Source organism: Salmo trutta, chromosome 38 (genome assembly GCF_901001165.1).
Source record: "Salmo trutta chromosome 38, fSalTru1.1, whole genome shotgun sequence".
Lineage (NCBI taxonomy): Eukaryota > Metazoa > Chordata > Actinopteri > Salmoniformes > Salmonidae > Salmo > Salmo trutta.
In genome coordinates, this window is record NC_042994.1 from 28,970,646 (window position 1) to 28,984,306 (window position 13,661).

The 13,661-nt window shown below is 38.3% G+C and overlaps 1 protein-coding gene across 2 annotated transcripts in view; it reads left to right on the forward strand.

Annotated features, from left to right (window-relative positions):
• The window catches only part of LOC115177814 (uncharacterized), a 73,033-nt gene that overhangs the window by 49,919 nt on the left and 9,453 nt on the right, over positions 1-13,661 (forward strand). For both annotated transcript variants that reach the window (XM_029738792.1, XM_029738793.1), the window contains 8 exons: positions 980-1,029; positions 3,071-3,200; positions 3,637-3,722; positions 5,148-5,277; positions 8,404-8,594; positions 9,522-9,612; positions 9,766-9,901; positions 10,040-10,230. In XM_029738792.1, coding sequence (XP_029594652.1) covers positions 980-1,029; positions 3,071-3,200; positions 3,637-3,722; positions 5,148-5,277; positions 8,404-8,594; positions 9,522-9,612; positions 9,766-9,901; positions 10,040-10,230 — 1,005 coding nt within the window. The remainder of the gene's footprint in view (positions 1-979; positions 1,030-3,070; positions 3,201-3,636; positions 3,723-5,147; positions 5,278-8,403; positions 8,595-9,521; positions 9,613-9,765; positions 9,902-10,039; positions 10,231-13,661) is intronic.

The window sequence follows — 13,661 nt, forward strand, 5'->3', positions numbered from 1 at the left end:
CACACACACACACACACACACACACACACACACACACACACACACACACACACACACACACACACACACTGACACACCAAGAAAACACACACACACACTGACACACACACACACACATACACACACACACACACACACACACACACACACACACACACACACACACACACACTGACACACCAAGAAAACACACACACACACTGACACACACACACACACACACACACACACACACACACACTGACACACCAAGAAAACACACACACACACACTGACACACACACACACACACACACACACACACACACACACACACACACACACACTGACACACCAAGAAAACACACACACACACTGACACACACACACACACACACACTGACACACCAAGAAAACACACACACACACTGACACACACACACACACACACACACACACACACACACACACACACACACACACACACACACACTGACACACCAAGAAAACACACACACACTGACACACACACACACTGACACACCAAGAAAACACACACACACACTGACACACACACACACACACACACACACACACACACACACACACACACACACACACACACTGACACACCAAGAAAACACACACACACACACACACACACACACACTGACACACCAAGAAAACACACACACACACTGACACACCCAGAAAACACACACACACACACACACACACACACACACACACACACACACACACACACTGTGAACACACAGACACACACACACACACACTGTGAACACATACACACACACACACACTGTGAACACACAGACACACAGTCCACACACACACACTGTGAACACACATAGAAAACACACACACACTGTGAACACACACAGACAGTGAACACACACACAAAACACACACACTGTGAACACACACGGTGAACACACAGTGATTTTAAGAAACTATAATACTGTTCTTTTATTTTCAGGCTGTGTTGTTCTTTGACACAGTGGCTCTAGGAATTGACAACTCCGACAAGTGAGTCTGGAAACATCTGCACATTGTGATGTACAGTATATATACAGTGCATTCGGAAAGTATTCAGACCCCTTCACTTTTTCCAAATGTTGTTACGTTACAGCCTTATTCTAAAATGAATTAAATCGTTTTTTCCCTCATCAATCTACACACAATAACCAATAGTGACATCACAATACCCCATAATGACATCACAATACCCCATAATGACATCACAATACCCCATAATGACATCACAATACCCCATAATGACATCACAATACCCCATAATGACAAAGCAAAAACAGGTTTTTAGACATTTTTGCACATTTATATATATATAAAAAAAATGAAATATGACATTTACATTAGTATTCAGACCCTTTACTCAGTACTTTGTTGAAGACCTTTGGCAGCGATTACAGCCTCGAGTCTTCTTGGGTATGACGCTACAAGCTTGGCACACCTGCATTTGGGGAGTTTCTACCATTCTTCTCTGCAGATTCACTCAAGATCTGTCAGGTTGGATGGGGAGCATCGCTGCACAGCTATTTTCAGATCTCTCCAGAGATGTTAGAGAAGTCCATACTCTGGCTGGGCCACTCAAGGACATTCAGAGACTTGTCCCGAAGCCACTGCTGCGATGTGTTGGCTGTGTGCTTAGGGTTGTTGTCCTATTGGAAGGTGAACCCTCACCCCAATCTGGAGGTCCTGAGTGCTCTGGAGCAGGTTTTCATCAAGGAGCTTGAAAATAAAGGAGAGCCGCACACTCTAGGAGCTCAGATGCAAAAATGTAATATCCAACGTTTCGACAGATAAGCTGTCTTCATCAGGGTATGATGAAGGAGCTTTCATCAAGGAGCTGTCTGTAGTTTGCTCCATTCATCTTTCCCTCGATCCTGACTAGTCTCCCAGTCGCTGCCACTGAAAAACATCCCCACAGCATGATGCTGCCAGCACCATGCTTCACCATAGGGATGGTGCCAGGTTTCCTCCAGACATGACACTTGGCATTTAGGCCAAAGAGTTCAATCTTGGATTTATCAGACCAGAGAATCTTGTTTCTCATGGTCAGAGTCCTTTAGGTGCCTTTTGGCAAACTCCAAGTAGGCTGTCATGTGACTTCTACTGAGGAGTGGGTTCCGTCTGGCCTACTCTGCCATAAAGGCCTGATTGGTGGAGTGCTGCAGAAATGGTTTTCCTTCTGGAAGGTTCTCCCATCTCCACAGAGGAACTCTGGAGCTCTGTCAGAGTGACCATCGGCTTCTTGGTCACCTCCCTGACCAAGGCCATTCTCCCACAATTGCTCAGTTTGGCCGGGCGGCCAGCTCTTGGAAGAGTCTTGGTGGTTCAAAACTTCTTCCATATAAAAATAATGGAGGCCACTGGGTTCTTGGGGACCCACAATGCTGCAGAAATGTTTTGGTACCCTTCCCCACATCTGTGCCTCGACACAATCCTATCTCGGAGCTCTATGGACAAATCCTTCAACTCATGACTTGGTTTTTGCTCTGACATGCACTGTCAACTGGAACCTTACATAGACAGGTGTGTGCCTTTCCAAATCATGTCCAATCAATTGAATTTACCACAGGTGGACTCCAATCAAGTTGTAGAAACATCTCAAGGATGATCAATGGAAATAGGATGCACCTGAGCTCAATTTAGAGTCTCATAGCAAAGGGTCTGAATACTTATGTAAATAAGGTATTTCTATTTTTTATTTGTAATACATTTGCAAAAATGTCTAAAAACAGATTTCGCTTTGTCATTGTGGGGTATTGTGTCTAGATTAAAAAATACATTTATTATGTAATCCATTTTAGAATAAGGCTGTAACTTAACAAAATGTGGAAAAAGTCAAGGGGTCTGAATACTTTCAGAATGCACTGTAAAACCAGGAAGTGTCATGTGGGCGTGTTGATTGGGTGTTTCCCTCAGTTTAATGGTTATTTATTTTTAATTATTGTGTGTGTCTCTGCGCCTTTGTGTGTGTGTGTGTGTGTGTGTGTGTGTGTGCATGCGTGCGTGCTTGTGTGTGTGTATATGTGTGTGTCCCCAGTATGTCATCCAGCGTGCTCCAGGGCTTCACCTGCACCAGAGTGCCCAGTATGACCACAACCAAGATCAAGAACCTGGTCAAGGCCTGCAGGAGGAAGGGCAACAACAGGGTCGAACTGAGAGAGACTCAGGTCAGATACCAGCTGTTGTTGTTTTCGTTGTTGTTATTGTTGTTGTTGTCGTACTCAAAGAGACTCAGGTCAGCCTCTCATCACCAAGCTTAATACCAGCTGTTGATGTCGTTGTTGTCGTCGTACTCAAAGAGACTCAGGTCAGTCTCTCACACCAAGCTTAATACCAGCTGTTGTTGTTGTTGTCGTACTCAAAGAGACTCAGGTCAGCCACTCACACCAAGCTTAATACCAGCTGTTGTTGTTGTTGTTGTTGTCGTACTCAAAGAGACTCAGGTCAGCCACTCACACCAAGCTTAATACCAGCTGTTGTTGTTGTTGCTGAGGTCGGTATTGTTGGATTCCAACAGTTGTTTGAGAAGTCAGCATGCAAGGGATTATTCATTTGATAAATAATCATAATAATAATATGATTATATGTTTGTGTGACCCACAGTTGACCTGCATGTACAACTACATCAAGGAAGGGTCAGATGTCACTAGCTACAACCTATACCCTCCTGACATGCTGCTTTACTACGCGTGAGTACCGCATGTCATACATTCAATCAACCAACCAATCAATCAACCATCAACCAACCAATAAACAATTACCCAATCAACCAATCAACAATCAACCAATCAACCAATAAATAAATTAACCAATCAACCAATCAACCAATAAATAAATTAACCAATCAACCAATCAACCAATAAATAAATTAACCAATCAACCAATAAATAAATTAACCAATCAACCAATCAACCAATAAATACATTAACCAATCAACTAATCAACTAATCAACCAATCAACTAATCAATAAATTAATCAAAGCAAATACTGTTGGACAGTCCATCTCTCTCTCTCTGTTTACTGATGAATACAACTGGTTATTTAAGTTACTGAGTTTAAAACTGGTTGATTAAGTTACTGATGAATTAAACTGGCTATTTAAGTTACTGATGAATTAAACTGGCTATTTAAGTTACTGATGAATTAAACTGGCTATTTAACTTACTGATGAATTAAACTGGCTATTTAAGTTACTGATGAATTAAACTGGCTATTTAAGTTACTGATGAATTAAACTGGCTATTTAAGTTACTGATGAATTAAACTGGCTATTTAAGTTACTGATGAATTAAACTGGCTATTTAAGTTACTGATGAATTAAACTGGCTATTTAAGTTACTGATGAATTAAACTGGCTATTTAAGTTACTGATTAATTAAACTGGCTATTTAAGTTACTGATGAATTAAACTGGCTATTTAAGTTACTGATGAATTAAACTGGCTATTTAAGTTACTGATGAATTAAACTGGCTATTTAAGTTACTGATGAATTAAACTGGCTATTTAAGTTACTGATGAATTAAACTGGCTATTTAAGTTACTGATGAATTAAACTGGCCATTTAAGTTACTGAGTTTAAAACTGGTTGATTTAAGTTATTGATTAATAAAACTGGCTATTTAAGTTACTGATGAATTAAACTGGTCATTTAAGTTACTGATGAATTAAACTGGCTATTTAAGTTACTGATGCATTAAACTGGTTATTTAAGTTACTGAGTTTAAAACTGGTTGATTAAGTTACTGATTAGTAAAACTGTTTAATTAAGTTACGGATGAATAAAACTGGTTATTTAAGTTACTGATGAATAAAACTGGTTAATTAAGTTACGGATGAATAAAACTGGTTAATTAAGATACAGTTGAATAAAACTGGTTAAATGAAGTTACTGTTGAATAAAACTGGCTAATTAAGATACAGATAAATAAAACTGGTTAATGAAGTTACTGTTGAATACAACTGGTTAATTAAGTTACTGATGAATGAAACTGGTTAATTAAGTTACTGATGAATGAAACGGGTTAATGAAGTTACTGCTGAATAAAGCCAGATGTATTTGTTTATTTATATTGTATGAATATAAATGTGTTATATTGTATTTGATGTCTGCAGCTACAGTAAGGTATCTCAGGACACCTGTAAGGACTACTTCAGGGAGCTGGGAGACGCAGACTTCTCCGTGTTCTCCAACCCTCTCAGCTTCAAACGCACAGCCCTGGTTAACAATGCCAAGACCTGCCTGGTGAGTCACAACACTGTCACACAACATGGGTGTGGTCCAAATGACACCCCTATTCCCTTAATAGTGCACTACTTTTGACCGGGCCCATCGGTCTCTGTTCTCAGTAGTACACTATAAAGTTACATCCTCCATCCATTGCTTTCTGCAAGGCAGTAAAGGCAGATTGAAGCTCTGGAATTAACCTGGTTAACCCTGGGGGGAAAAGCAACAGTAGCATCTGAAAAAGAGCCTAGTTAACCCTGGGGGCAAAAGCAACAGTAGCATCTGAAAGAGCCTGGTTAACCCTGGGGGCAATAGCAACAGTAGCATCTGAAAGAGCCTGGTTAACCCTGGGGGCAATAGCAACAGTAGCATCTGAAAGAGCCTGGTTAACCCTGGGGGCAATAGCAAGAGTAGCATCTGAAAGAGTCTGGTTAACCCTGGGGGGCAATAGCAACAGTGTCATCTGAAAGAGCCTGGTTAACCCTGGGGGGCAATAGCAACAGTGTCATCTGAAAGAGCTTGGTTAACCCTGGGGGGCAATAGCAACAGTAGCATCTGAAAGAGCCTGGTTAACCCTGGGGGCAATAGCAACAGTAGCATCTGAAAGAGTCTGGTTAACCCTGGGGGCAATAGCAACAGTAGCATCTGAAAGAGCCTGGTTAACCCTGGGGGCAATAGCAACAGTGTCATCTGCATACAGGTGTGTGTAAAAAAAAATGCAGAGACTAATATTGTTTATATAAACAGTCAAAAAGTACAGGACCTAAGATCGACCCCTGTGGGACACTTTTGGTAATATCAAGGAAACCTGATTTAACACCATCAGACAATACACAGTGTCCTGTCTGTCAAGTAAAAATAAAAAATGGCCAAGCACATGATGCTTGATGACTTAAGACAATCAGTAACGAGTGGTCAACTGTCTCGAAGGCCTCCCATAGGTCAATAAACAGGACAGAACTGTGCTTCTCCTTGTCCATACCTTTTACCACATAATTTAACACCAAGGTTACAGCAGAGATGGTGCTATGACCCTGCTAGCAACCATCTCGTATTCTGGGAAGTTTCTAAGCTGACAGTTGATTAATGATTCCCTAAATGGTTGCTAGGCAAGACAGTTGAGAGATGGCCGATAATTACTGAGGTCAGAGGGCTCACCACCTTTTTTTAATCTTTATTTTAACTAGGCAAGTCAGTTAAGAACAACTTCTTATTTACAATGACGGCCTACCGGGGAAGCAGTGGTTTAACTGCCTTGTTCAGGGGCAGAACGACAGATTTTTTAAAATCTTATCAACTCTGGGATTCGATCCAGCAACCTTTTGGTTACTGGTCCAACGCGCTAACCACTAGCCTACCTGCCACCCCATATTGTTTGAAGGGGGCCAAGCTTCTCCGCCATAGATAGAAAAGAGATGAGAACAACTCTAGAGCCAACTGAGGTTCAGAGACACAGCAGATGGAGATATGTTCCTCCCCAGGCTCAGTCTTCTCTATTAGCCCGTTGTCCTTTTAGGTAGAGAAAACATTCTGCTGTTTCTAGGCTCAGTCTTCTCTATTAGCCTGTTGTCCTTTTAGGTAGAGAAAACGTTCTCCTGTTTCTAGAATATACAATGATGCTCACGCATGATTACTGAGTATTGTTTTAAACGTATTTGAATTTAGGTCCAGCTTTAAATGACGTTCAGCTTATAATGGCGTCATAAAGCCTTCATAATGCCTTCATAGGCACTACATAAATGTGTTACAAAGCATCTATAACCATATGTCATGCTTTATAAAGGGTTCATAAATGTGGCATAACTGTGTGACATAATTCCCAATGTCAAATGTGACATAACCCACTATGTAGAAATATTATATAAACATGGGCTTTATGAAGGCTTTATGAAGCTTTATGAAGGCTTTATGAAGGCTTTATAAGCTGCACTTAATTTAAAGCGGGACCTGAATTTATTAAATTTTCATCTTACTGTGTCTATTTAACTGTCAACTCTGTTACAATATAGAATGACAAAATATAAATGACAATATAGAATGGCAATATAGAATGACAATATACAATGGCAGTATAGAATGACAATATACAATGGCAGTATAGAATGACAATATATAAATTACAATATAGAATGACAATATAGAATGGCAATATATAAATGACAATATAGAATGGCAATATAGAATGACAATACAGAACGACAATACAGAACGACAAAATAGAATGACAATATAGAACGGCAATACAGAATGACAATACAGAATGACAATATAGAATGACAATATAGAATGGCAATATAGAATGACAATATAGAATGGCAATATAGAATGACAATATATAATGGCAATATAGAATGACAATATACAATGGCAGTATAGAATGACAATATACAATGGCAGTATAGAATGACAATATAGAATAACAATATAGAATGACAATACAGAACGCCAAAATATAGAACGCCAAAATATAGAATGACAATACAGAATGACAATATAGAATGGCAATATATAAATGGCAATATAGAATGACAATATATAAATGACAATATAGAATGACAGTATAGAATGACAATATAGAATGACAGTATAGAATGACAATATAGAACGACAAAATATAGAACGACAATATAGAATGACAATATAGAACGGCAATACAGAATGACAATAAAGAATGACAATATAGAATGGCAATATAGAATGGCAATACATAAATGGCAATATAGAATGACAATATATAAATGACAATATATAAATGACAATATATAAATGACAATATATAAATGACAATATAGAATGACAATATACAATGGCAGTATAGAATGACAATATAGAATGACAATACAGAACGACAATATAGAACGACAAAATATAGAACGACAATATAGAACGGCAATACAGAACGACAATATAGAATGACAATATAGAATGGCAATCTAGAATGACATTATAGAATGGCAATATATAAATGGCAATATATAAATGACAATATAGAATGACAATATATAAATGACAATATATAATGACAATATAGAATGACAATATAGAATGACAATATAGAAATGCTCATGATATGAACTTACATTTGATGCGATCTGATTGGAAGTCGTGATGTCAGTGCTGTGTTGTGTCCATCTGTCCCTGCAGGGTATCATCGGCACAGTTCTGAGCAGTGACAACCTGCAGGTCCTAGGTAACATGGTGTGTGTTCTGGACGGTTCCTACATCCAGAACTCTGACCAGCTCATCCTGCAGAAACTACAGAACTGTAATGACCTCGCCGACGAACAGGTGGCTGCCATAGAAACGCTGTTGACGTCTGGGAAAACACAGTACGGGTAAGCCAACATGGAAATAAACAAACGCATCTGATTGGCTAGGCTGAAACTAACTAACTGACTGACTGACTGAGCTGAAACTGACTGACTGGGCTGAAACAGTATCTGAAGTTAGGATTGGGCCCTGAAATGTAAACATTATATGTCAGATACACTGATGTGCGTGTGTACGTGTTTCCTGTCAACAGTATAGTTGAGTCCGTACTGTGTGAGTTTCCTGTCAACAGTATAGTTGAGTCTGTACTGTTGGTTTTCTGTCAACAATATAGTTAAGTCTGTACTGTGTGTGTTTCCTGTCAACAGTATAGTTGAGTCTGTACTGTGAGTTTCCTGTCAACAGTATAGTTGAGTCTGTACTGTATGATTGTGTTTCCTGTCAACAGTATAGTTGAGTCTGTACTGTGTGATTGAGTTTCCTGTCAACAATATAGTTGAGTCTGTACTGTGTGTGTTTCCTGTCAACAGTATAGTTGAGTCTGTACTGTGAGTTTCCTGTCAACAGTATAGTTGAGTCTGTACTGTGAGTTTCCTGTCAACAGTATAGTTGAGTCTGTACTGTATGATTGTGTTTCCTGTCAACAGTATAGTTGAGTCTGTACTGTGTGATTGAGTTTCCTGTAAACAGTATAGTTGAGTCTGTACTGTGAGTTTCCTGTCAACAGTATAGTTGAGTCTGTACTGTGAGTTTTCCTGTCAACAATATAGTTGAGTCTGTACTGTGAGTTTCCTGTCAACAGTATAGTTGAGTCTGTACTGTGAGTTTTCCTGTCAACAGTATAGTTGAGTTTGTACTGTGAATTTTCCTGTCAACAGTATAGTTGAGTCTGTACTGTGTGATTGAGTTTCCTGTCAACAGTATAGTTGAGTCTGTACTGTGTGAGTTTCCTGTCAACAGTATAGTTGAGTCTGTACTGTGTGTTTCTCCAGACTCCCAGCTACCTGGAACAGAGAGACCCTGGACAACCTGGGCATTCTACCTCTCTACCTGACATCCTCCTTCTACAGGAACTTCTCTAAGGTCACAAACCACTACACCTGGCTGTGTGTGTGTGTGTGTGTGTGTGTGTGTGTGTGTGTGTGTGTGTGTGTGTGTGTGTGTGTGTGTGTGTGTGTGTGTGTGTGTGTGTGTGTGTGTGTGTGTTTTTACAGGCTGTGTTCTGTTGTTCTCCAGAAAGTAAAGGGCCAGTTCCTACAGTCATTCCTGAAGGTGTTGAGAAAGAATGGAACGTCCAGACAGAAGAAGAGGAGGATGAAGACGGCTATCAGACAGTCCATCATCGACCAATCACAGTCCAAACGCTCCATAGGTGTGTCCACCCTGCACTAATATACCATTTCTGTCTTTCTGTCTTTCTGTCTGTCTGTCTGTCTGTCTGTCTGTCTGTCTGTCTGTCTGTCTGTCTGTCCACAGTGAGTGAATAACAGTACTCTCCTCCCTGTCCTAGTGAGTGAATGCACAGTGGGAAATATCACTCAAGTGACGATCAGTGAGAGTACGTTCCCCTTCAACTACGAGACTGTGACCAAGTTCAACTGCTGCCTGACGGCCAAGACAGTTGTTGACAACCTGGACGCCATCACCGCCAAGGTGGACGACCAGGAATACCTTGAAGTGGTCCTGGCGAGACTCAGAGAGGTACTGTACACTTTCAGGCAAAGAATCAGAATCAACTTTATTCACCAAGTACATTAACACAGTCACAATGTTACCTGGTGATATGGTGCTATTGGTGATAGACAACACAGTCAAAATGTTACCTGGTGATATGGTGCTATTGGTGATAGACAACACAGTCACAATGTTACCTGGTGATATGGTGCTATTGGTGATAGACAACACAGTCACAATGTTACCTGGTGATATGGTGCTATTGGTGATAGACAACACAGTCACAATGTTACCTGGTGATTTGGTGATAGACAACACAGTCACAATGTTACCTGGTGATATGGTGCTATTGGTGATAGACAACACAGTCACAATGTTACCTGGTGATATGGTGCTATTGGTGATAGACAACACAGTCACAATGTTACCTGGTGATATGGTGCTATTGGTGATAGACAACACGGTCACAATGTTACCTGGTGATATGGTGCTATTGGTGATAGACAACACGGTCACAATGTTACCTGGTGATATGGTGCTATTGGTGATAGACAACACGGTCACAATGTTACCTGGTGATATGGTGCTATTGGTGATAGACAACACGGTCACAATGTTACCTGGTGATATGGTGCTATTGGTGATAGACAACACGGTCACAATGTTACCTGGTGATATGGTGCTATTGGTAATAGACAACACAGTCACAATGTTACCTGGTGATATGAAGCTATCGGTGACAGACAACACAGTCACAATGTTACCTGGTGATATGGTGCTATTGGTGATAGACAACACAGTCACAATGTTACCTGGTGATATGGTGCTATTGGTGATAGACAACACAGTCACAATGTTACCTGGTGATAATGTGCTGCTAGTTATAGATAACACAGTCAGAATGTTACATGGTGATATGGTGCTGATGGTTATAGACAACACAGTCAGAATGTTCCTTAGTGATATGGTGCTGATGGTTATAGACAACACAGTCAGAATGTTACTTAGTGATATGGGGCTGATGGTTATAGACAACACAGTGTTACCTGGTGATATGGTGCTATTGGTGATAGACAACACAGTCACAATGTTACCTGGTGATATGGTGCTTCTAGTTATAGACAACACAGTCAGAATGTCACCTGGTGATATGGTGCTGCTTGTTATAGACAACACAGTCAGAGTGTTATCCGGTGATATGGTGCTGCTAGTTATAGACAACACAGTCAGAATGTTACCTGGTGATATGGTGCTGCTAGTTATAGACAACACAGTCAGAATGTTACCTGGTGATATGGTGCTGCTAGTTATAGACAACACAGTCACAATGTTACCTGGTGATATGGTGCTGCTAGTTATAGACAACACAGTCAGAATGTTACCTGGTGATATGGTGCTGCTAGTTATAGACAACACAGTCAGAATGTTACCTGGTGATATGGTGCTGCTAGTTATAGACAACATTTAGAGACAGAATACAGGCAGGGGAGTTTACACAAAGTTAACTTACCTTATATACAAATAGGTAGGTTGAACATAGAGCCGTATAACGTATGAGGCGATAACTGGTTTTACTGACGTATGTTTTGTAGTATCGCTTGATTCACATGTACGGTACACACACATCTGACCTGATGTAAATACATAATCATTACATCTGACCTGATATAAATACATAATCATTACATCTGACCTGATATAAATACATTTATCATTACATCTGACCTGATATAAATACATTATCATTACATCTGACCTGATATAAATACATAATCATTACATCTGACCTGATATAAATACATAATCATTACATCTGACCTGATATAAATACATAATCATTACATCTGACCTGATATAAATACATTATCATTACATCTGACCTGATATAAATACATTTATCATTTCATCTGACCTGATATAAATACATAATCATTACATCTGACCTGATATAAATACATAATCATTACATCTGACCTGATATAAATACATTATCATTTCATCTGACCTGATATAAATACATAATCATTACATCTGACCTGATATAAATACATTTATCATTTCATCTGACCTGATATAAATACATTTATCATTTCATCTGACCTGATATAAATACATAATCATTACATCTGACCTGGTATAAATACATTATCATTACATCTGACCTGATATAAATACATTATCATTTCATCTGACCTGATATAAATACATAATCATTACATCTGACCTGATATGAATACATAATCATTACATCTGACCTGATATAAATACATTATCATTTCATCTGACCTGATATAAATACATAATCATTACATCTGACCTGATATGAATACATAATCATTACATCTGACCTGATATAAATACATAATCATTACATCTGACCTGATATAAATACATTATCATTTCATCTGACCTGATATAAATACATAATCATTACATCTGACCTGATATAAATACATTTATCATTTCATCTGACCTGATATAAATACATTTATCATTTCATCTGACCTGATATAAATACATAATCATTACATCTGACCTGGTATAAATACATTATCATTACATCTGACCTGATATAAATACATTATCATTTCATCTGACCTGATATAAATACATAATCATTACATCTGACCTGATATGAATACATAATCATTACATCTGACCTGATATAAATACATAATCATTACATCTGACCTGATATAAATACATTATCATTACATCTGACCTGATATAAATACATTATCATTACATCTGACCTGATATAAATACATTATCATTACATCTGACCTGATATAAATACATTATCATTTCATCTGACCTGATATAAATACATGTATCATTACATCTGACCTGATATAAATACATTATCATTACATCTGACCTGATATAAATACATTATCATTACATCTGACCTGATATAAATACATGTATCATTACATCTGACCTGATATAAATACATTATCATTACATCTGACCTGATATAAATACATAATCATTACATCTGACCTGATATAAATACATAATCATTACATCTGACCTGATGTAAATACATAATCATTACATCTGACCTGATATAAATACATTATCATTACATCTGACCTGATATAAATACATTATCATTACATCTGACCTGATATAAATACATTATCATTACATCTGACCTGATATAAATACATAATCATTACATCTGACCTGATATAAATACATTTATCATTTCATCTGACCTGATATAAATACATGTATCATTACATCTGACCTGATATAAATACATTATCATTACATCTGACCTGATATAAATACATTATCATTACATCTGACCTGATATAAATACATTTATCATTTCATCTGACCTGATATAAATACATTATCATTACATCTGACCTGATATAAATACATAATCATTACATCTGACCTGATATAAATACATTATCATTACATCTGACCTGATATAAATACATAAT